Source organism: Catharus ustulatus, chromosome 1 (assembly GCF_009819885.2).
Source record: "Catharus ustulatus isolate bCatUst1 chromosome 1, bCatUst1.pri.v2, whole genome shotgun sequence".
In the NCBI taxonomy this organism is placed as follows: Eukaryota; Metazoa; Chordata; class Aves; order Passeriformes; family Turdidae; genus Catharus; species Catharus ustulatus.
In genome coordinates, this window is record NC_046221.1 from 151,877,930 (window position 1) to 151,902,963 (window position 25,034).

Consider the following 25,034-nt stretch of genomic DNA (forward strand, 5'->3'; position numbering starts at 1 on the left):
CGGCTGCGGGCAGAGGGGGATGGAGACAGCCTGGGAAGGATGGAGCGGAGGCGGCGGCGCTCCCTACGACGTGGCCGAGCCCTCCCATCACATGACGGCGCCGGCTGATGAGGCGGTTCCGCCTGCCCCGGTGCCCGGCGGTACCGCCCGCCTTCCTCTAGCGCCGGGGGAGCGGCGCGGGGCCGGCCCCGGGACAGCCGCACGTTCGAGCTGTGGGGACGAGGTGAGCAGCGGCCGCCGGCCAGGGTGGCTGTCCCCGCCGGCCCGGGTGGCTGTCCCCGCCGGCCCCGGTCCCTCCGCGGCCGAGGGCAGCGCTGCTGGCCGGGGACGGGTGCGGGCCGTGTCCCTCCGTGCGGGGCTGCCCGGCCTGCCCGGCCCCGGGGAGGCGGCGGGAGGGCCTGGGAGCGCTCCTGGAGCGCGGAGCTTCCTGCTCGGCTGGCGCTGCTCCCCTCTGCTCCGCTGTGAGCGGCAGCTCATCACCGAGTGTGGTGGGGCTGGGCACTGATCCTGGTGCTCGGAGAGCACCTGACACCTGCAGGGCTGCTGTTACGGAAACAAATAATATTTTTTTGTTTCTTCTGCTTCATAGTCTGAAATATTGAAGCACAGAAAGTCATAGAAACTTGCCACAAAAGTTTAAATCAATTCCTCAAATATTTAAACTAGAGAACAGAATAGAAACTAGGTTTCTTGGTTCTTTATCCTGTCTGGACCATTTGATCACTTGTTGAAAGAAAAAACATGCCCTCGATAGTCTCCATTCAGCATGGAGTTTGCTGGTTGTGTTTTCCAGAAGTGAGGTGAGGGGTTGTTAGTGATAAATGCTTAGATGCACCCATTGAAAACCTGGCAGAAAAGACTGTGTTAGAAACACTGCAGTGAACCCACTTCCAGCGGGGAATGTGTCCCTCCTTTGAAAGGCAGAATGGACAGCTCCAAGCTGAAATTGAAGAATTCACTTTGAAAGTTCGAGAGTGAAACCTTGCCTTGGGATCTGTAGGAGACCTGAGGAACTGGCTCAAGACAGGCAGCTGGGAAGTGGTGGGGGAGCAGGGTCTGTAAGGCCTGAGGTGGCAGAGCAGAGAAGATAAAAGAAAAGCAATGTGTGTGCCAAACACGCTCCACTGCCAGCGGTCTAGAGGCTGCTGAGACAATGCTGGATCCTGGGGTGGTGACCACCTACCTTTCTCTCTCTATTCTCTTTGTTTTTTCTCTGATGTTCTTACACCTTCTTCTCAAAATATGTTGTAAAGTTGGACCAAAAAGTTCTAGTGTCTTGTGTCCAGAGAAGTTAAAATTTGCTGGGCTAAAGTTTGGGAAGTGCCTTATTTTGCCTGGATGTTTTAAAATTTGCCAAGTACTGTATTCTACTTGAACATTCTAAGCTTTGCAGGTAAAAGTTGTTATTGAGTCTCCTGGTAATTTGTTTGTTTTTCCTTGCTCTGCCCAGGGTATATCCCACTGCCTTCTCCATAACCCGTTAAAAAGGCTGGGCCATTACAGGATTGTAACCAGTTTCTAAGAAAAATAATCTTTTATTAAAAAACAAAAAAAGGAAAATTAATCCAAAATAAATTACTTTCCAAAAGACAGATTGAGATGAACCTACCACTGTAATGATATGATTTAATGTCATAACCAGTAACTGCACCTGTGTAGTTTGCTTTTGAGAATGAAGGAACCTTTTTAACTTTACACTGTTTGGTTTTTTTCAGATTCCTGCTTTCACAGTGTGTATCTCTGAAATTTCCAAAAGATCAGCAGGCTTTCTCAGTGAGATTTACCAAGTTCAAGAGGGGAATTAGGCTCTCTTTGTTAAATTTGATACACAAAATGGACTCAGAAAGATAAAGCTGCTGACATAATTTTATGTGACTATTCAATAGTGTATGTTTGGAGGTTCTATACAAACAGTCTTGCTAAGATGGCAAACAAGTACTTTCAAAAAAAGTGAAATAATATATTAGCTGAAGAATTTGTAATTAAATCTTCTAAAGCATCCTTTTTCTTTACTTTCAGGGAATTCTATAAGGAACTTTTGTCTTCTGTTGTCAGTTTGACAGCCTCTGAAGATCTCTAATGATAGCAATCACAGTCTTCTGTCAGGGAGAGCATGAGCTGACATAACAAGAGGTGTAGTTGAAGCCTACTGCATCTGTGGAGAGATGCACCTTTAGAAGGGGATAGAGAGGAAGACAAATTTGCATGTAATTAAGAAGTTCAGTTTGGGGTGTGTTAAAATATTGCTGGAAGCACATGACCTAAAGATTGTGTACTAGAAGACAGTATTGACTGGCCAAGCACATTTTATAAATGGAAAAAAAAAAGAAAATTATAGGAAATAAACATTAGGAGACAGCAGGTATTCAGGTCTCATAGTCTGCATGGTACTTGTGAGGAATGTGGCAATATTGCTCAGGTTAGGGGGAGCACAAGGTGTAGTTCTGGAGTCTCAGGGAAAGCAGTAGAGAGATACAGCTTTAGGTATACAAAACTTGGGAAAAGCATTGTACTTTCTATTTAGATGTTTTCCAGATTGCTGTTGGATTATAGCCTGTTGAAGGCTGTTATTGATAGAACAACTCTTCCCCTTCTGGTATACCTCAAATTTGTTTGTGGATTCTGCTCTCTATCTCCCCTGATGGCATCTCAATATAGTCCTCGAACATGCTAGTTATTCTTTACATGGACCAATGTAGTATTTCTGTCTATCTAAGAGATCTGCTTTGCTGTGTCTATTTTTCTTTTTTTTTTTTTTTTTTGGTGTCTCTAAAGCTGAAACACGGTTTTTCTAATCTGCAACTTGAAGTATAAAATTCTGCACACCAGGTTTGTGTTTCTCACAGTAGCTAAATGTTGTCTGAGTGGGTTATGGCAAAGCATGAAGAAGGAAGAGAAGAAATTGGGGATTTTTGAGAAGAAACCAATGGATGTGAGCAGTGTGGATAGGCACAGCATCAGCAAAAACACTTGAAGGTTCTGCTAACAGAGCAACTAATCCCCACAAGGGTGTAGGCTGGGGGGGTGTATTGAAGAGCCAGGGGCTGGTAAGGAAGACAGACAATGGTACCTGTGTGACTTTATTTTGTGCTAGTGGAACATGGGTACCAAAAGTTTGTAGCACCTTTGGCAGAACTAAGCAGCATTTTTAGGTGGGCTTTTATTTAAAAATGATGCTAGATGTTTTAAGTACATTCTTAGTAGAGTGGCTCTTTGTTAGAATATTTTTTCCAAGGACCAATTGCTGGTGAAACTAGATTGAATGTGACAAATTATATTTCTTCCTAGCCTGATTGAATATATGCCTAGAGAACCCAGACAAGGTTTTGGGCATGTGGGCTCTTTTGGATCTTCTCTGGATCTGAAGTAGAGCAATACTTTTCAAGCAGACATAATTGTGGAGTTTGAGCTTCATTGTGGTTTAGAGGTAGAAATGAGCAGAAGAAAACTGCCAGTGCAGTAGTAGTGTAGTTTTGCTTAATACTGAATAGGAGATGAATTGAAAACCTATGATGAATTGCACTTTCACTGAAATTACATCTTGGGTGCTAAGTTTTCATCCCTGCTCCCTAATGCTTCAGTGATTCTCTTGACAGTGCTTTATATGTTTAGCTATCTATTAGAACTTATGTTTTCTCTCCCAAAATCTTTGTGTGCAAACTGCTTTTAATGTGTTCTCCCTGTTATTTCTAGAGTAACAATTTCAAGATGTCAGGTGGTCCGAGAATCTCGTTCAATGCAATTGATTCTGCTCTTTCTTCTTTGAAAAACTGCCAGTCCTACATCAACTCTGGAATGGATGTGACTACTCAGGTTGCTCTTGACCTTGTGGAAAGTTTCAGTAAGTATATTCTCTCTTGTGTTGTGTCCTGAATCTGATAGATGAGTCCCAGACCTATGTATTTTGACTTAGTTACTGTTAATATCAATCTTTATTATAACTTTTCTGGCTTGGCCAGGGTGTTTTCATTACAATCATTTCACTTAAATGAAAGATTTCATTTAAATGATAGATTTAGTGAAAATGTAAATGCCTGGCAAACATTGTCCATGCTTTTGTGATACCTAAGACTTACTGTGTTCCAGTGATTATTACCCTACAGCTTTGTAGAAATTTTAACATTGCTGAATGAGATGGAGAAGGCCCCTTAAGTGGGCGAATAAAATGAGTTTTTATTCTCATACTGCTTCTTTGTATGTGTTTTATTTGACATTCAGGGCAAAATATATTAAAATAATGCTAAAGATTTTGAATATGAAGCTTGAGACACCTGTTAGGGGATGCATTTTTTAAAATGCTGTGTCTTCTGAAAATCAGACCATTTTTAGGGTGCTTCAGTTTGGACGTTTGCAAAGTGGGGTATTTTAAATCTAAATTACTAAATCTAATTACTGCTGACAGTCTTTAATGCCGTTTCACAATAAATGGAGCACTGCAAAGCTACTTTTCAAAGACAAACATTAGCTGACCCATTTCCTTATCTTAGATCTGTGTTAATGTTACCACTAGGGAAAAACAAAAACTTTAACGTTCCAAACCCCTGATAGTTTTAATAAAGAACAGAGAGTGGAGAACAAGAATCTTCTGAAAGAAAAGCTCTGATGTTCATTATAAATCTTGCACTCAACTAAGCCAAGGATTACGTACAATCAAGATGAATATTTTTGTCATTGTCTAGTGTGATAGTTCTCTCTCTTTTGACCTTTTTATCCATACTGCTGTCAGAGACAATTGACATGTCATTTCTAGCAGGAAGAAGAGATGGAAAGCTTGTCTGAACAGTCACCTGGGGATTCCCTTTGACGTAGAACTCGTGTGACCAGTTCCATTTCCCCTCTGCTTTAGCAGTCACCATCTCTCCTACTTTGTCATAAGCAATGAATGGAAATATATTGAATGTATTGAATTCTCTCATCTCCAAGATCACAGAAATTAATTATTTATACAAAAATTAAAAGTTTTTATTGATTTCACTGTTCAGTAGGGGCCCCTGTTGCATTCCTATTGGGAAGGGTAGAAGGCAACTTAAGCTCAACTGTGCAGTTCTGCTGCAAGTCTGTGCCTTGTACTCCTAGGAAATGTCTTCCTCATTTACCTGCTTCTGACACATTAATCCTAATTAAAAGCTCGAAATTATTTTGTTCATTTAACTCAGTAACCAAAAGGACCCTTTTTAGCATTCTATCCTGAGAGGAGAAGATTACTCCTGATGAAATACCTGGTTACAGTTAAGTTACATCAAGTGACTGGAAAACAGCTCCTACCTGGACAATAAACACATTTTATTCTAGCAGAGGCAACTTTCCTCTTGAATCATGGTTATAGAATTATCAAGCATGTTGTATCATCATGGTCCATCCCATTGCACTACAGAGAAGGTATTCCAGATTTGTAGACATTGTAGGTCATACTTCTTTGGTCTGGTGTTCACAAATTACATTTTTACCTACATCAGCTGTCTTCTTCACTCTTACACCTTTCCTTGCTGATGTATTTACATGGAATGAACAAATAGTGAAGGTATTCACTTTTGTAAGGTTTTTATTCCCCTAACTACTGTGCTTGGACTTCAAGTTCTTGTGTTCCTTAAAGAATACCATCAGAAAAAATACTGTGTTTCTGTGGCATGACATGCTTTGGTAAAATTTCAGTGTTTTAGAATTAGCATCATCTGATCTGCTGGACTTGACTGTTCAGCTCTTACCTCCAGTTCATGGCAATTTCTGTTTCTAGAGCTGTTACTCATCTATCCTACTTTGCCTTCATATTCTGAGGTAAAATACTAGTTTAATTTTGAGACAGAGTAAGATAATATATTTCTGTGTTCTTCCTGTCTCATTTGCAGTTTGTTTTAATTTGCTTTGCAAAATTTGACTATCTTGATTCTGACAGATTTCATTGCCAGGCTTTGTGGAAGCAAGGAATTCTGTTGCAACTGTTTAAGTTTACAAGCACTTTTTCTGTGGGTGTATTTTTTTCCTTTAGTCTTTCATAACGGACAGTGCTGTTTTCTGTGAATAGTAATGAAATTTGTCATAGCAAGTACATGACAAAAATTACATTTGCTTATTAAGACAACTGAAAAGATACAAAATTAGTTCAGTGAGTGATTTTTCCTCTCTTAATTCATGTTCTCCACAAACAACATCGTGAAAACGTTTACTGTTAAATGTATTTAAATGTTTATTTTGTTCTACTCCTGTGTAGATTTATGAAAAGAAATCACTTGTGTTCAGTATTTGGGTTAGGCATTGCTCATTTATGAACTTGTACAATCTCTGCAAAAATAAGGCTATTTATTATTAATAAGGCTATTATTAATAATAGCTGTGTGCAGAATAATTTTAATGTATCTGATCATGAAAGCCTCCTATTTTTAAGGGCTTTTTTTGATGTCCATGAAGTCAAATTGTTGATTAATATCTCCCTGTCATCTGAGGACCTGCTGACTTTTAGTGTTGGACATCGATGTTATGAGCATGTGCTGGCAAAGAGACAGAATTTTAAAAGATCCTGGAAGGGGTTAAGGATCTGTATCAGAGGTGAAAATTAGTTTCAGCAAATTGAATGTGAGAGGGAAACAGCCAATTAAAAATCTCATTTTATTTAATAAGTGAAAAAGAGAAATCTTTTTTCTTCTCAGTCTTTCTGCTGATTATCTTTTAGATACTGACATACTCTAAGGGTTGTATTTTTCTCTTCTTTAAAGAACACTGTTCTTGTATGGAAGCATTTTGAAAAGCTACTATATAAATAAATGATGTGAGTAGAAAACCAGAATGTGCACACTTGGTTTCGTTATATCCTGCTATGCTCAAAACATCCTTGGACATTGTGTGGCCCAGCCTAGTAAAATACTGAAGGAAAGGACACACTGAAATTCCTGAGTGGTTCACCAGCCTTCCAAGGGTCTGATTATTTTAAAGCTAGAGCACGTTATATCTTTTGTTGGATTGGAGACCTAATAGATTTGAGAATTTGAAGATGACACTGTTCAAAATCAGTTATCATGCAAGTAAAATCAGTTCTACTATAATTGGCATCTTGCCTCATTCTGGTTTTGAGCTTTAGTAGTGTGATTGCTGAAAGATAGTTCAGTAAGTCACTTGTCAAAAGTACTTGTTTGGCAACATCTCTGAATTGTAATGCTCTGAGTATTGAACTTTAAGCCTCGTGTTGACACCTCTGCACACAGAGGAACAGCTGTTTGCACTGCTGATTTAACTTCTCTTGGTTACTGAACTGTCTTTACTTACCTACTTGGAGTAGTTCTGTAGAGTTAGAAAGCACTGATGGACATCCATGTCAAATACTTGAATGATTAGTTTTATTCTCTGTTTTTGGAATTAGTTAAACCTGCAATTCCCTGTTGATTGATGTGCTGATTATGGTAAGAACATGCTGGCCTGGGACAAATCTGGCGTATTCATGACAGACATGACTGGTTTGCTCAAAATTTTTGGATGTAAATTTGGTCATCATGCTGAGGATGGCAGTTTCAGGTGACTCTTCAGCAGAACTTTCTCAAGATTATGGGATTGTAGAGTATGGAGAGCTCTGGGTATTGGAATGAGGAAATCTAATTCATAGTAATCTCCAGGCTTCCAGTCCAACAGGTGCCCTTTAGATGGGGTGTTACTTTTGCCTGGGCTGGAGTCCAGACTGGGAGGATTGTCCAGTACAAATGGGAAATAGCTAGGAGATCTGGAGACAAGATACAGACAAGATAAGGATTTCTTAGCATAAAACTTTTGAAGAGCATTTTGAAGAATGAACAGTTAGGGTTTTGTCTAATTAGCTGAATGGGTTTTCTAGTAGAAAACAAGATGCTTCCTTGATGTCTGGGACATTCTTCCAACCACACATCACTTCCCAGTGTGGAGTGTAGAGACCATGAAGTGTGGAATAGCTGTTTTTTGGGAAGCAGTTACTGCAGGTGAATTCTAATCTTACTTGAGGAAAAAAAAAAAAAAGAGCTACCTTTTCTTCAAAAACTTGCAGAAAATGTCACAGTCAGCTGGTGCCCATGGCTGTTTGCCATCTGTATTACATAGCAGTGATCTTCCTGTAGCACGATCAGGATCTTGTTGAGAGTTCCTACTGTTTCCTTACCATCTTTTGAAGGGTTTTTCTGCTCACCACTGTGTACAGAACAGGCCCAGGGGTCTTAGAAATGTTGGTGATACAATTATTTGGCATATTCCCCAGATTAAGTTAGAGTTACAGCTCAGTCTTTTCTTTCTTCTCTGCTTATTACATAACCTGCTCCTTCTGCCAGCAGAGTTTGCCTCATTTCTGTCTGCTTACCCCGTTTGTCTGTTCCCCTTGTCTCAGGGCTGCCTCTGCACTTTTCTTCGTGTGTGCTGCCCTGCATCTCATGTCCTCCTTTTCTAACTGCTTTCTCATCTCCAGCTGATTGAGCTCCACTTGTGTCATCATGTCTGTTCAGTACTAGTTAAACAGTAGTTGGTAATGTCGAATCTTCTTTCCATGTGGATTTAACCCTGGGAGATTACCCGCATTACTTTGACTTATCTCATTGCTCACTTCAAATGGTTTTAACAAGAACAGCTCTAAACATTGCTGAGGGTTGTTGAGATAGGAAGGTGTGTGGAGCCTACAGACGTGGTGGTTAGCCTTGTTTTATGCAGTTATTGCAGCCTTTGGTTGGATGAATTTATATGGAATATCCACTATTCTTTGCAGTGACTTTCTAAACCTGTTGCAGCAGCCTAAAACAGTCAGACTTGAACATTCTGAGTTTGTTCATCTCTGGGAGAGGGACTTTTTCCATGTTAGTTTCTCTGTTGTTGACCTAAACCTTCTACTTGAAATGGTATAAACTCCTGTGTGAAAATGGACTCTGTAGCTGTGCTTGAATATCAAATTATTTGGTTAATTTGTTTTCTTTGTTCTTTTTTTTCCCTAGCTTATTTTTCCTTGGAAATGCAAATGCAGGATTCCTGCAGTATCATACCATAACATGAATCTTGACCTTGACAAAGTTCTTGTGCATGAAACCACTACGATGTAATTGTTTTGGGATCCAGAAATCAACCGGCTGACACCTGTGCTTCTAAAATGTTTATGGTCTCTTAATTTCCATGGTGTTAAAGAGCATTTGTGCTTCATAAAAGTACAGTAATTTCATGATTATAAGCCGCACCATTTTGACTAAAATTTTGGTCTGAACCCAAAGTGCGGCTTATAATCAGATGCGGCTTATAGATGGACAAAGAATGAAAAGTTGCTGTTTTAGTTTGGAGGACAAGTGTCTGCTGAGAAAGGCAGGAACTTTTCTTTGAAATGGAGAATGTAAACCCCCTCCCTCCAAATTATTATAATTTTGAAATCACGGGGCTCTCAGGCAAAAATATGGGAATTAGGAATAACAGTTCTTTTCTAGGGAAATCAAAACAAACTACTACAAAGAAACAAACTCCAAACCCTGACAAAGTCAGAGTACAACCTGACACCCTGTCAGGCAGGGTGTTGGCAGCAGTCCCATTAAATGGTGGCTGCATCCTCCTGCAGTGACAGATGTGATTCAGTTGGAGCAGTGCTCCTGTACAAGGTGCAGTTTCCCTCCAGAGGTCCAGTGGTGATGTGGAGAAATCTGGTTTTCCTCTGGAGTCCAGTGGAGAAAGGGGCTCCCTTAGTGTCCCAAAACCTCTGTTTTTATCTTGGTAAGAAATGTTGGGCTCTTTCCCCTGGCTGGAGCAACTTCCAATGGGATGCAGTAATTTTATCAGTCCCACAGTGGGACTCAATGGCCATTAGCAGAAAATGACTCGCTGGAGGAAGGATGGGTTGTGAAAAGATAAAGAACAATGCCCTGTCTGGTTTCAATGGATGCCCCATTAGCAGAATATCTCCCATGGAGATAAGGATCACTGCCCCCACCCTCAACAGATGGTGACAGAATAGATACCTTTTATCACACTCTGTTTTGTAATGTGCGGCTTATAATCAGGTGCGGCTTGTGTATGGACAAAGAACGAAAAGTTGCTGGCACCCGGAAGTGCGGCTTATACTCAGTGCGGTTTATAATCTTGAAATTACTGTAATCCAAATGTAAGGTACTTGTCCTGAGAACTGGCTGTAGCAAATAGATTGGAATGACTCTTTGTGACTTGCTTGAGTAAGAAGTGTGAGCATGAAGGTCCTCTAACTGAGGAAATAAGCAGGATAAACTTTGCCTCACTACCCTGTTCTTGTCCAGGCAAGATAAACCATGTCAAGATGTCTTCTTGCACATCCTGCCTTCTATCATATCCAAACAGTGGCTTGGTCAAATCTCCACATCACAGCGGCCTCATAATGGTCAAAGCTGTAGTCTGTGTTGCACGGACTATTAATGAGAAATCAGACCTTGTTTTCACTCTAAGGTACATATATCCGTGAAGGTTCTCATGAGAATAAAGTAGCAAACAGTTTTATATGCACTATAGGAATACAGGTTTTTTCTTATTTGAGAACCTAAGTTAAGATTTTATTTTTCTGTTTTCATGTTAGAGAATGTGTAAGTGTAGAATGTCAAAGTCCATCCTGAAGATAAATGGCTTTTCACAGACTTGCTATACAGAAATATTTTCTAGTTATGAGGAGGTACTGTGGAAAATGAAGAGAGGCCGATGATGCATGAAGTTCATCCTTCTGTGTTAGACTCCGCTAGATGCTTCCTGTGAAGCTGTAAGAATTGCCTCATGATACCATGCCGTTCACAGAGAAAGTTTTATTCTAACCCCAGGTTTTTCTCTGCCAGAAGCTGTTTGTTCACTGATCTGCTTTGTTGCTACACCAGTGTCTGTGGTGCTGATTGGTGACATGCACAAACTCAGTGTAGTCACCAAAATTACATCTTTCTTGGGGAAGTTCTTTTCCTATTGTCCAAAGTAAGCTTGTATTTTGTGGTATGGGAAACAAAATGTTCCAGATTCCCTTTCTCAAAAATAGTAATTTTGTTTTCCTTCAAGTCCCTTGCTTAAGATTAACCATTTTAGGAAAGATGTGTTTTTAATCTTAACTTATACTTCTGTTGTACTGTTCTTCTTGTATTGTTTTACAAGTGTTTTAACTTTTCAACTAACAATGACAGAGATATATTTTTCTTGGTATATCATGTAGTACATGGTGCTACACTTGGAGATTTCTTCTTTAAGTAATTTTACTGTTTGGAGCAAGAAAGAGTGGTTGAGTTCTTGTGAAATGCTTTTCTGAAAACAAAGTTACATTTTTGTTGCACTATCCTCTGCAGTCAATATAAAAATTTTGAGAAGAGTATTTTTTTTTCCTAGCTCTCTTTACTTACAGTGTTTATATCCAGCACTGATGAACCCATTGCTGGAACACACTGGCTGATTCTGGAAGCTGTTCTTCAAAGAAGCGGTCCAAAAAAGGAGAATTTGGAAATGTGCCTTGTTTCAAAATCTGGAAAAATATGACTTGCAATGAAAATGTTTTGTTCTTTTATATTTATCCAAAGCCACTCTGACTGTAGTCTGTAATCTTACAAAGTGGGAAGAAACAAATATGTGGCGTTGTTACTATTTCCTAGCTGTAATTTTGACTGCAAGAAGAGCACAGTGCAGTGAGGGGAAAGCAGCTATATTAGGCTGTAATAAGCTATATTAAGCAGCTCTATTATTGTCTTAAGCAGCATGCTTTTGTTCTGATTGCTCTTTTTCAGTCTGGGTGCTCGTTTAGCTGGGTGCATAACTTCGGCAGTTGGAAAGACAGAAAAACCCGTTAGGTGGCAGCAGAGGCTTTGCTTTTTGCTTCACTTGCTGTGGCACTCTGGAACTCACTCCTAGAATGGATCTAAAGGTGTTGGTGCTTTATCACTGCACTCTTGCATTTAGTGACAATAAAATATAAATGGAGGATTAAGACGAATAGAAAGAGAATTTGTATTATCAGATTAATACACATCATTGCATTTTATACATTTATTCTTGCATGAAGCTGCTATGTTGTGGTTGATCTAGAGAGTATCATTCAGAGTGAAATGCAGGCTTGATTTAAAACTTAAGTGGCTGAATAACTGTCCTTAGTGTGTTCTCACGGAAATGTACTGACAGTATGCACCTGAGCAGAAGGTCAGAGCTGTGTAGGGGTTTTTTCAGAACATTTATGAGTACTCAGATGAAAACCTCACAGTTTATTTCACAGATTTTGGTAGGTGGTATTTACATAGTGTCTGATGTCAAATACATGCATATGTATGTGTGAATATTTATTCCATTTTCTTATGTATTTTTCTAAGGCAGTGGGTAGTTTTCTCCCCCAAAGGTCATTGTGAACCAGAGAGATTTGCAGCCACCTGGTGGGTTACCTCATGTACCCATAGTTACTATAAATTTTTCTGTCCTAGACCTCATAAAATCTCAGTAGTTTTCAAAATAGATCATAAGTGGGATTTAAATGCTGTACAGACCTTTTTGGAGACCCTCTGTGCACTAGTGATGTTAACCTTGAGAGAATGAGTGAGCTTACAGCTGTGAGTTATAGCCTTGAAATTGCTGGGTGAGGTTCTTTGGCCTGTGCTATGCATGAGATCAGAACAGAATGATGCTGATGGTCTGTTCCAGCTTAGAAATACTATGAAGTACTGCAGAGGTCTTGTGTGGGCTCTTTAGCACAGAGATAAATCAACCTTTTTGAACAAAAGCCAAAGAGGAATATTGTATCTGAGTAATTTACTGTATGAAAATATTCTCTGTAGTATATAAATCTGTCATTTTCTTATCATCATATTTCTGCTACAGAATGTGGCAATAAGAAAATACTACTAATTCCTGCTTAAATGTAGAGGCATACAGTATTTATAGAAAGTAGTGTGGGCTTTGAAGAACCCACTCTGAAGGCTTTAATTTTTATTAATTTAGGTAGATTGGAATTCAGCTTTCAGTGATTGTGTGCATAAAAAATTAGGGGAGGAGGGGGAGCCCAGAAAAGTAGAAAAAAACCTGATGTTGGCAGCATTCAGAATATAAAGCAATTGTATTTCTTTTCTTGATTCTTTCCACTAGGAAGAGATTTATCTGGGTAAAAAGTAAGCATTGTGCTGACATGTTCTCAGTGTTTGGTCAAAACGTGAAAGAAGCCGTTATGTAGATGTGATCATTCTGAAACTTCATCCAGATCCCTACAAATAGACACAGGACACTTTTCAAACTTTTTTTTTTCCTTTCAAGAACTTGTTACTAGTTTTTACCTTGGTTTTTTTGATACTCAAGTAACATTTTTGGTAAATGAACATAGAATTAATTACTTGCAGTTTTTAATGCTTTCAGTTAAAAAAAAAAACCACCTCTGACACAAATCCAGGTTTTATGACATGTTTTGTGAAATTTACACCAATGTTGTATAGCATACTGATGCTCCAAAGAATGAAGATTGTAATATGTACTGATAAAATTCCAGGAATTTAAAGGGGAATGTTTGCTTTTTCAGTTAGAATTGCATGTAAGACTTCTGTGTTCCTTACTGACACTGAAACCTATGAAAAATACCATCCTTTGGATGATGGGCTGGGATTGATGGTCTGAATTGGAACTTTAAAATATTTTAAATTATAATTTTCATAGATTGTTTCCCTTCTCATTTTGTTTGCCATTTTCTCTGAAGAAGAACAGGGAACACATAATATTGTTATATGAATGAGATTAAATAACTGAGGTACTCTTGAGTCTAATTTTTCCGAGTCCTCAAGGCTGGGACTAACTGTGCTCTAAAACTACTATCACACTGTGGCCTTGAGGAAGTTACTGGAGTTCACAAAACATGAGTTTGCCTTCTATGAAAAAAGGTGTCAGGAATGTTTTGTAAGGATGTATGAATATCTTAAACTCCCATGTAGATACTCACTTCTGGTTTTGCTTATGTAATTTGTGCCTGGGGAAATTATGTTACAAGATCTAAAAATAATATGAATTGTCTGTAGTGGTGGTAGGTGACTGGAAAAAGTAGGAGATAGGTAGCCAGGAAAAATATGTGTACAGGGGAAATAAAAGGCAGCAGAACACAGCAGACCAGCAAAGATATCATCCTTGCCTTTTGGTGAATTGGCAAATAGGAAGAATCACAACTGTAGGTGTGATCCTACAATTACAGGTGATATGAAATTGTTTGAACCACTAAAATACACAGGGCACTGAGTGAGATTTGCACTTAGATGAAGTTTATGAATAGACCCACAACCATGTGTACTGGAGGGTAGTCTGGTGTTTGTTAGTGGGATAATGCTACGTGAAGAGAGAAATTTTTGCACTGATTCAAAAAAATGTGCTACTATAGCTGATTACAGAAAGAAAATTACAGTGAAACCCCCAGTTTAGCAAGAGGTCAACTGAAGAATCCATCCTATCTCTGAATAAACAGTTCAACCTTGTGTTTTCTTTTGTGTTTCAGTTTTTAGGCACTAGATCTTACATTTCTGTCTGATAATCAAAGAACCCAATATGTTTAGAAATCTTCAAGATGGTAGTGGTAGATCATGAAAAAGTCACCTTTAGCATCTTGAACTTCACAAGTTGAGCTGCTTTAGTCAGTCTTGGTCTAAGTCCCACTTTCCAGGCATGAGTAATTTGTGTTGCTCTTTCTTTGGAATGCTGAGAGAGCTTATTGAAGGACAATGCAAATAGCAGGATTTAGTCTCATGCTTGTTTAGAGTCCTTCCCTGAATTATATGATGTGTGCCATTAAAGAGGGGGATACATCTGCCAAATTGTCAGCATACAGTTAGCCCCTTTAAAAAAAACCCTAAAAACCAGAACAATCCTTCTTAGGCATTGAACAAGGGTCTGCCATTACTGATGGGCATCATACAGCACAATCTTTTGTGTAGGGCATGGAGTAACCAAGTAACTGCTGTCACTCATGCTGCCCAGCCACCCTCAGGCAGTGTTTATGTCAGGTTAGTTCCCAAACTCTGCACTACACAGTAGTTGCTACTAATAGCTGGGGAGCTTATGTCCTTTTTGTTATTGTTGCTTCAGTTTATTTTTTTTCTTGCTAATGGACCTTTATGCCAATAAAAGAAAACCAGCAGCTGTGAGTCTGTTAGAACTGCTATTACATAAAAGGATGGGAGAATGTGAAATGCAGCCCCCAAAGATTGTGATCACTGGGAAGACAGCACTTGCACATAGGAAAGAATCAAAGAGTTGGCTAGCAAGTGCTCAGGAAAGAAAAGTGGGAATGGGGGAACTGGATGAGAAGGAATAGAAGGGGAGAGGAGTAAAGAAATGTGTAATGAAGGACAAGGAAAATCAAGAAATGAGAAAACCACAGCAGCAGGATTAAGCAGGACAGTATGCTGATGAGTCTCTAGATGACAGAAGATATTTGAATGCCTTCCTAATAGTATTTCCATGTAAGCAACCTCTGTAGTTGCCACATAGGCGTTAGCTTTTACAAAGGGGAAGAGTGTTCTGGCATATAATGGAAGGAGGACTGGTCCGTTTGGATGAAAATGAGAAGGTAGATGTGGTCATTCCAATTAGTTCCATGCTAGAGCTGTTCACCATATGTGTGTGTGAACCTTCTGCCTTTTTGGCATTATCAACAGATACTATAGAGTGCTCTGAAATATGCATGTGCAGTAGCACTAAATAGAAGGTGACAATCTCAAACTGCTCCCTAAATTACATATAATGAACTTTCCTATTAAAAAAGACTTAACAAAAGGAGCCAGCTGGCTTAAGGAGAAGGTGGCAGATGAACAATTCAAAGAAGTGTTCACACATTACGGAAGTAATTTTAACAGGCTTTCCCCAGACTGTAAGTGGGAATGGAATTATACATTGCATGTAAATGTCAAGTGACAATAATATCTTCTGAGTTAAATCAACCTTGCAACCTCTTTCCTATTTTTCTTCAGATGAATAAAGTTTAACTTGTGATTTCCTTACTAATCATCTTAGTAAGTAGTGGGTGAGTAGACATTTACGGCATGGTTAGATTAATGTGACATTTTCACAAGACTTCATTTTTTGAAGTTTATTACTTGTGGGTGTAGATCTAATTCACAGCTGTTTTTGAGAGAATTAGGTATGCCACAGCTCATTCAAATTCTATATTTTCTTAGTATTTTTGCATTTTATCCATGCTTTGTTAGAGATGTGTAGTCTGGTCTGATGTCTCAAGGTAATTGAGACTTCTCCACTGAATATACTTTCATGTACAGACTTGACCCAATCACTTTTACAGAAAAACAGATTTTAAATTGAACAAAATTCAAAAACATATCAGTATAAAGGAGAGAAAATTCTCTCAAGTAGTACATGTTAACCACACAAATCGCAACCATAGTCCTATGATTCTGAATATAATTTATTTTAATAACACAGTGACTGATAGCTATGTCATAGCTATCTGTTTAAGTTGAAACAGAGTCAACCTTTTACTTCTTATCTGGTTACAGAACATTTCCACATTCAGTTTCAATTTATATTCCTGGTTTTATTTTAAAACTACCTTTTCAGAAGCCACAAGGCTCCTCAAGGCACCTTCTTTCCTACTATGGACAAAGATAACAGCATTATATAAAAAACATGCAGAGAGACCATCATCTGTGGTGTACTGTAAGCCATCAAACAAATTCCTGTTTCCTCTCAAAATCATAAATATTTGTGTGTGTATGAGAGACCTAGGCAATACAGACTTGAATTGCTTTTTTTTGGACAGAGATATGCATTTTCCACATGATAAGAAAGTAGCAGCTCCTTGTAATGGGACAAATTTTTGTATGAATTTTGTGGGAAGTGAAATTTCAGCAATGGAAAGATTTAGCTCTGTCACTTACTAGCATTCAAGCAGCAGAATGAATGCCACATACCATCAATTCATGCCAAAAAGAGGAGATCTGCCAATTCACAGGAGAGGTTTTATGCAAAGGAAGCCTGCTAGAGGCAGAAAGAAATGCTGGTTTTCATTACACTTAACGTTTGTGTGCAGTCTTTGCCTTTGCCTTGGCTGTAAGAGGATTATATGAGTTGTTGGGTTTTTTGTTTTCTTTTTTTTGTGTTGGGGTTTTGGGGGTTTTTTTGGTCATCTTGAGGAATTATGGGCTCTGAAAGCCCTAGCTGTAGTACTGTGGCATGGTTAGCACTAAGTGCTGTATCAATATGTGATTCATGCTGAATTGGATGCTTGCGTGAGGAACATCACCTGACCTTTGCTTGCTTGAGACACTGGTTTTCTACATTCCTTTAGTTTAACCTTGATTGTGTTCTGTCTGTCAGTTTTCTTCAGCAGAAACTGGAAAATATCCAAAGCACGTGGAAGTATCTGCATTCTCAAAAATTAACTTTGGAGATGATACTCATATCAATTTTTACCAACCTTTACTTTTCTGAGAATCTTACGGATCAGTGTTTCTGATTTTAAAACTCCAAACTTTCTATTGTCAGCTGTATATTATGAATCTGATTTGTTTTTTGTTTATTCATTTATGTGTGTGGACTAGCGTCAGCTCTGTTTTAAGACACTTCACTGCTTTGTTCACAGTGGGGCAAAATTTGGAGTTGCTGCCAGCCAGATTTGTCTCAAAAGCTCCTTACAAAACCGGATTGTTTTCCCACCCTGAGCTTGCTGCTCAGCTGCAGTACAGCCAATGCCCCAGCTGGTTAACAAAAGAGCAGCCATGTTCTGTCTGGGGTTACAGATAACCTTTTCTAAATTCTGAAGTCATGAATGCCAAGGGTTGTAGAAGCAGAAATATTAAAATTTAGATTGAGAGGCTGTGTGGGTTCAGAGAAAAAAAGTTTTTAAGCATCTAATCAAAATACTGGGCATTGAAAAACCAGACATATTTTGACATTTTTCCTCCCCCATCTGTTTCATTTTGGGTTGGTAATGTTAACATTTAAGTGCTTGATGAGTGTTTGTTTGTGTCTGCATGAAGCTGATGCAGTTGGATGTGGAAGCTTATCTTGGATTCTATGGGTTTTTTTGTGTGTGAATGTGACTATGACCACTGAATTGATATAAGACAGCAATGGATTGTCTTGGAGTGAGGGGATTACCTTGGTCTTACCTTCCTGTTTGCTATGTATTGTGTTGCTTTCCCCTGTATTGGGGCTTGTGCCCTCTGTGGCCTGTTCATGGGGCTTTGTGCGCCCTGCGGAGAGCAGCAGGTCACTGAGCTTTGGTGGCACTTTGGTGGGCACTCAGCTTTGCTTTGTGCAAAAACAAAACTTTTTTTTTGTGCACAGCAGCAGGACTGACTCGTGTGCAGTGAGGGGCTGAGGTGTGACCTGTGCAGGACACAGCCCTCTGTCACTTTGGGAGGCTCCTGTCCCCTGCTCTGTCCCAGGTCACAGCTCTGTGTCCAGCCAGGACACTGCAGATGCACCATGGAGCTTCTGTTTCCTGTAGTGCCACAAGTCTGAAATTAGATTTCAGCTCGGATGTAGTTGCACCAGACTCAGATACTATAGTAGCTTAAGCCCAGAACCAAGACAGCTACATTTACTGAAACATTACAGTGATTAAATAAGCTCTGATGAGGGCTCATTAGCTCTGAGCTAGGCTGCCTCCACTTCAGGACAGAGAGGTTAAGTTTCTGAGAATTTTGAAGGGCTTGTTTTCCTATCTTGCTGATATTTTTTTTCTGAAAAGTCTTTCTAACTCATTTCCTGTTTCCCCTAAATGGAGGAAATTCTAAGTAATTACTAGATTTACTTTAATGTACTCTTTGAATGAGCTTCTCCAGAATGAGAAATATAATTGGTTCATTAACAGAAGCAAAGTTTTTTCTTGTGAAAAACCTAATGGTGTTATTTACTGCTGGCTTATAACAATCATGCCTTTTATTTGAGACAGACTTGTACTTCACACTAAAATATTTGTTTTTCACCTGTCAGTGCAATTTAAAATATGAGAAGAATTGGGTTTTGGCAAGGGAAAGCACTAATATACAGTTGACTTGTAAATAAAAACTGCATGGATTATCGCTGCAGAATGCATAATGTGCCAGTAGAGATCTTGAGTAATACAGAAGAAATCGTGCTTAAAAAAGATCTAACAAGTTAGAAATGAACTTGTTGGAATAATAAAAAAAAATGTTGCTGATATTAATTTCCAGGGGAAATTATACATAAAGCAGCCTGAGAGTCCTATAGAATGGTAAAGCCTAATTGAAAGTCTTGATAAAATTCTTCATTTTAAATATCAGTTTTACAAAGTATTCTGAGAGATCAAAGAGTAGCAGTTACAAGGCTTTATAACAAGTATTTTGCTGTTCCTTGTAAGGGAAAATATTTCAGGAAAATTTTTCCCAAATTACAATGTTACCTTACCAAGTTCTGAGAGGACAAATTGGGTAGAAGAAGGATAGCACTAAATTCCTTATTTTTAAATATTCCCAGCTCTCACATCTCTTGTTCTGAGGAAGGCAAGGTCATCAGCAGCTCAGGGCACTGAACCAGGCTCTATTGTGTGGTGCACACACGTCCATGTTTCCAGAGACAAGAAACATTTTGTTAGTCATAGGAAAATTCTTTCCCATTAAAATTAGTTGAAAATGTTGTTTTCAACCTTAATTTCATCATATGTTAAAATCCACTGGGATGAGAGTGATACGTGAGTGCATGTATGTGTTTTTGTGTGCATGTATTTTATATATATTGTATATGTATTTGGGAAAACATGGGGAGAGGTTCTTTATTTACTTTATGAGAGATTGGTCAGATTTCTTTCATAAGATAATGTATGCCTTGTGCTTACTTTGAAAATACACAGGTGGGGTTCCTTTACCTTTTTCTTGGCAAACAATTTGATTTAGGAAGTTCCCCCCCACCCCCATCTCCACCCTGCTACAGTTTGCTATTCCCTTAATTGTACTGGTACAACCGTTTTAATATCTGCACTTCAGATTCCATTACTGCAATAGCATGGGTTTGGGTTTGGAGGACAGGTTGCTATTTTTAGTTTGAATTGTTTAATTAATCCAATTTCTAGTATGACCCTATGAAAGACTGTATTATCCTGGCTGAAGGGCAGCAGAGGAGGAACATAAGAGGAACAGCAGGGATGAGTGCCTGGGGAAATGACCTGTGAAGCTCACTTTGTTGCCAAAGAAAATGTATGTGAACCTCAGCCTTGGTGTTTTCTTGTTGCTTGTCTGTCAGCATAACTTGTGTTTCTGTTCTTCTTGGGCTTGTGTTGTGCTAGTGTTGAGGAATGCTGATTTACTCATTTGCTGAGGAGAGAACTGTAATTCTGGATGGATATCACAGTAATGCTAGGAGACTGGTGTAGAATTTTGATAGTGCAGAGCTTGAGTTGCTTCTCGAAACTACTGCATCTTGTAAATGCCTTATCCTCCTTTCAGTGCCTCTGTTTACTAGTTATATTGTCTTTGATAACTTTAAATTGGTCTTTCTGCAAAATGAAGTAGGCATTCATTGGTAAAATAAAGATTAGCCTCACCATGACCTTGAAATTTAGTAAGGAGAAAAGAGATGTTGGTCAAGTGCTGGTCTCTTTTATCTGAACAGCAGGAAATACTCTGGGAATTGTACAGGCCTTAGTTTTTAGTCAAGAAAAGGGCCATTTTTGTTTGGGAAAACTGTGCATACTGCTGTCTTGATGTCTTGGTGCTGCAAGTGGCTCAACTATAGAGCTTACAACAGTCAAAAGTATGTAGATATCTATAAAACGATTTTTCAGTTTCATAGAAAAGTATGTTCACTTCTATGAGAGTTCAGTTTTTGTCTTTGTATTACTTGTGTGTCTCAGCCTAAATCATCTCTAAATCATCTCTATTTGTGTTAAATAATATTTTAGTTTGGATTTTATACAGCAAAGCAGGTCAGCACATGTTGGAGTGTTTTGCTACATCAAGTTCTGTGTGAGAGCCCTGTTTATTTCATTAGCTCATTATAGTGTCAGTTTGTGTTCAGAGATAATGCTGTTCTTTACATGACAGTCTGTTGGGTACTGTGGTCGATATACCTGGTCAGATAGATCTTTTCTACTGCTCTCATGTCTAAACTGGGATCATTACAGCTTTTTAGCCTTCCCCTGGTAGTCTGGAGAAAAAAAAAAGTACTGTAAGGAAGTTGCTTTCTAAAGCACTGTTGGCCTTGTTCTGCTGGTGATGGAGTTTAAGGGAGTTTCAGGTTGAGGAAAAGTATTGCGATTATTATAGAATAATACAGTTATTTTCAAAAGTCACTAGTGATGGCAAGTGCCTCAGTTTCCCTGGGCCCATTCTAAAATGACTGTTTTCAGAATGTGTGCAACACCCACTCACTGGAAATACTGGCCCCCTGAGATATTTCAAACTGGGTACTCAGCCATTGAGATGTTTCAAGGTGGGTGTTCAGACCATGCATGGTCTGTTTCTATTGAAATTCTGATTCTCTACAATATGGGTACTACTGCTACTACTACTTGGGTTCTTTTCCAGGGGATTGACAGGAGCCTCCAGGGCCACTGACTCTGTTCCTATTTCAGTCATAGCCTGCAATGGAAATGCTTTGTAATACAAGACAAGGGTTTTTTCATCAGGCAAAGTTTGTAATCTAACAGACACTCTTGGTTCAACTGACTTTAAAAAAAAAAAAACCCAAGCAGGAAGAAATGGATAATTGAAGATTTTTTCCCATTACTTGCCAGATAAAGCAAATGTTTAAATCCAGACTGAAAAGCACAGCCTTTTCTATTCTAAAATGCGACCTCAGAAGACTTTACTCAGGAAAATGCTTGACCAAAATTCAGGTATTGCAGTTTAATCTGCAGTTTCTTAACAGAAGCCCAGTAGAAAATAAGATGAAGCTTTAAAAATCACTCACAAGTGATAGTTCTGGTGCTACCTGTGTTCTTGTTCTCTATGCCTGCTGGTCTTTCCTTTACAAGTACTGCTAGTCCTGTCTCACATGCTCCTTTCAATTGTGTTCCTCCTACTTAGATTTTTTCTTTGGTAGAATACTGGAAACTCACATTTCAGTTCCTTCTTTGCTTGAGAGGACTTAAACTCACTTTAACCATCTTCCAGAAAAATGGCTTAGAGATGAGGTTGTTGAATATTGAAGAATGTTATGGAAACCCAGAATCGCTGAGGTTGGAAGGAACCTCTGGAGGTCATCATGCCCAATCCCCTGCTGAAGCTGGCCCACACATCTAGTATAGGTTTCTGTTTCTGTCACTCATGTAGTTTAATTTTGTGAGATACACCTATGTTTCAGTGGAGTCTGGGATCTAGGTGAAAGTATTGGTCTCTACAATCATGCACGCTCAGTCTCTAAACTGTGTGTGTGAAAACTTTGCATGCAAAAAGCATGGCTTTGGTAGGGGACAGTGAGGGAAATACAGCTTCAAATACTTTAAAGCCCAGTTAAAGGCATTTCCTGAGAAGTTGGGGGTTTCATTATGACTAACTTCAGCAGTAAGTAGTTTTTGACTGTTACATGGAGGGAAATTTTGCAATTACTGCCTCACATTCCCCTTTACTCCACCAATTGCCATTCCCTGTATGGTTGTTGCTCCTCTTACCAGCAGTATTTTTTTTTTCTCTTACTAATTGCAGTGGTTAGTGCCCTATCCAGACAGCTCCATGGAGATTTTTGGGCATTTTACTTTGAACCATTTCTCTATGTGAAGAAAACTGCATTGAGATGAAGAATTTGATTTTCTCCAGTTTTTTGCTGTTCCTTTGTATGGCTTCTCATTTATTTTAGTTTAGGATTTTCTGTATTAATCTTCTGCTTTTTCTGCGGCCCAGTAAGGGAAGTATGTTGCAGGTCAGGGAAATGAGTTTTTGAAAGAAATCTTTGATGAAAGTTTTCTGAGGAGCTGTCCATGTATCTGCAGGACAAGAAGTGATGATGGGCTCTCAGTGCTGCAGAAGCAATCAGTCTCCTGCTTAAGTTCCTCTTGGTCTGTGTAGTCTGGAGTGCTGTGGCAAACTTCATTCCTTGTGTAGACAGAGGGGGGAAATGAGACAGTGCTCTCCTACATAGGTCTCTTGCTGCTGAGCATCACTACTGTCTTCTCCAAGTGTGTTGCCAATCTATTCTAAAGAGTGTGGGTTGGTTGAGAGTTTTTTCAAGATCTACTGTCCAACTTGAATTATCAACAGTTTTGAGTAGACCAGAACTGGGGGCACAGAGGGTAGTCTTAGCACTTTTGGATCTGTAAATGAAAGACTTACTAAAAATGACTGTGAAAATACTTAGATTTATCCTGAATTGAGAGTGTATTTTTTCCTCCAAAAGATGGAGCTAAGTCAGGGAGTCAGAGAACTTGTGTTCCTTTGCTGTCAGCAGTAACTTGAAACCTGCTGGCAAAGTGTGTATTTTATCTGCTGCTGGGGCATATGAAGACAACTGCTACTACCACTGTCACTAATGGCTCAAGTGATGGGTGTTTGTGTTATGAGTGTTTTAGAAGTCTGAAATCTGCTGTCAAAATTTCTGGGCAATGGTATACCATTCCTCTTCTTCCTTGAATCATGGTAAAACCAGTGTGTAGCCTTTAATTTCAAAACAAACTAATATATAGTGCCAGAGGTAGAACTGACATGTTCTGCTTTCTTTCAGTTGCAATTTTGACTTTTGTTAGCCAATGTTATAAAGATATGAAAGTATGTATGTATTCATCTTAGTCCACATTGTCTGTCCTTAACCATTCATTTTAAGCACATTTGTATTTGTAAATTTGTAACCTTTCTGTAATTTCATGGTATTCCAGACTATTTTGTGTTTAAAACAGTCTGCAGTGGAAGTGAATGCTTATTTAGGTTGGTGTGTACTGGCTGCAGGACAGCTGTAATATTCTAAATAAAAAATACTGATGTGGTAACTTGTGCACAGAAAGAGGTACTTGTGAAAAATCCTTAAGAGTTTTGCTAACTTGTGGACGTATACAGGAAACTAAAGTAAATATGAACTCAGATATTAGGAGAAATGCAAGTTTTGGATGAATTTTAGAAATTACTGTTACTATAGAATATATTACTAAATCAGTGCTGGCGTGACTCTATTCTGTTGTTGCGACATAAGTTTTAACGCTGTAGAGTCATGATACCAAACTTAGTCCTGACTGATTATGGTTTAAATCAACATTAAGGCACCTAAGTGTGACTGGTCTCTTCAGAAGTCAGAAATGGAACCCTTGCTAGTCACTTTATGCAATTTTGTTCTTTAGTATTTAGGGAGACTTTTCAGGCTAATATCCCTGTTTCCATTATAATAAGAATCATAAAGTCACGCGAGCTGGAATTCACAATTACAAACTACATATTCAGCCAGCTGATTTTAACATGATGGGCCTTTGAAAATGAAATTGTGGCCTTGAACTGGGCTTTCTGTGAGTAAAAAATGTAATATTGCAAAATGTATAATCTCTGAGTGATGAGGGAAATGACTAGTGAAGAAATGATTACTAAACTCAACATATTTAGCCTAGATAACAAGGAGACTACAATATGCACTTCAATGGTATTTTGTGGCAGTAGCTAAAAGCATATGCAGAGAGTTTGGAATGCATTCCTTAGATATGAATTAGAAATAAGATTAGGATAACTTTTGATTAGATAAGAGAAAGGCACTCATCCAGCACTTGCAAAGTGTTTGATTTTGGTGTTAAGCTAGGTTGTTGGCCTGCAGAGTGCAAGGTTTGAGCACTTTGGAGAGTTGTCTGGCTTTGTAGCTGGAGTCTGGCTGGAGGGTATTCAGCAGTCAGTGTGCTCATGGTCTGCTGAAAGAGAGTCAGTGCCTTGAATCTCTTTACCACGGATCTCCATTGTCACCCTCACATATGAAAGAAAAGCAGCAGCAGGGCTTGCAGCGTGAATAACAGACAATGCCTTTTGAATCTTTCAAAAGCTTGATGTAATTATTAGATTTCAATTATTTTTCATGCTGTAGTGCTGTTAAACCAGTGGTTGGTGGGATTTGTGACAGACAATGAGTTGTGGGATGGTGTTGAGGAGAGAAAAGTCTTTTTTAATTTCTTGTTCCTTAGTAAGGTCAGTTAACTGGTATGTTCTGATTAGTGTATGGTGGAGTCTGTTGTAAAGAAA

At 39.0% G+C, this 25,034-nt stretch overlaps 1 protein-coding gene across 1 annotated transcript in view; it reads left to right on the top strand.

Annotated features, from left to right (window-relative positions):
* The first annotated feature begins 19 nt into the window (after positions 1–19).
* Positions 20–25,034, top strand: part of NSMCE2 (NSE2 (MMS21) homolog, SMC5-SMC6 complex SUMO ligase) — a 126,393-nt gene continuing 101,378 nt past the window's right edge. Inside the window, exons 1-2 of the mRNA XM_033078196.1 lie at positions 20–223; positions 3,694–3,841. Of these exons, the coding sequence (XP_032934087.1) occupies positions 20–223; positions 3,694–3,841 (352 nt within the window). The remainder of the gene's footprint in view (positions 224–3,693; positions 3,842–25,034) is intronic.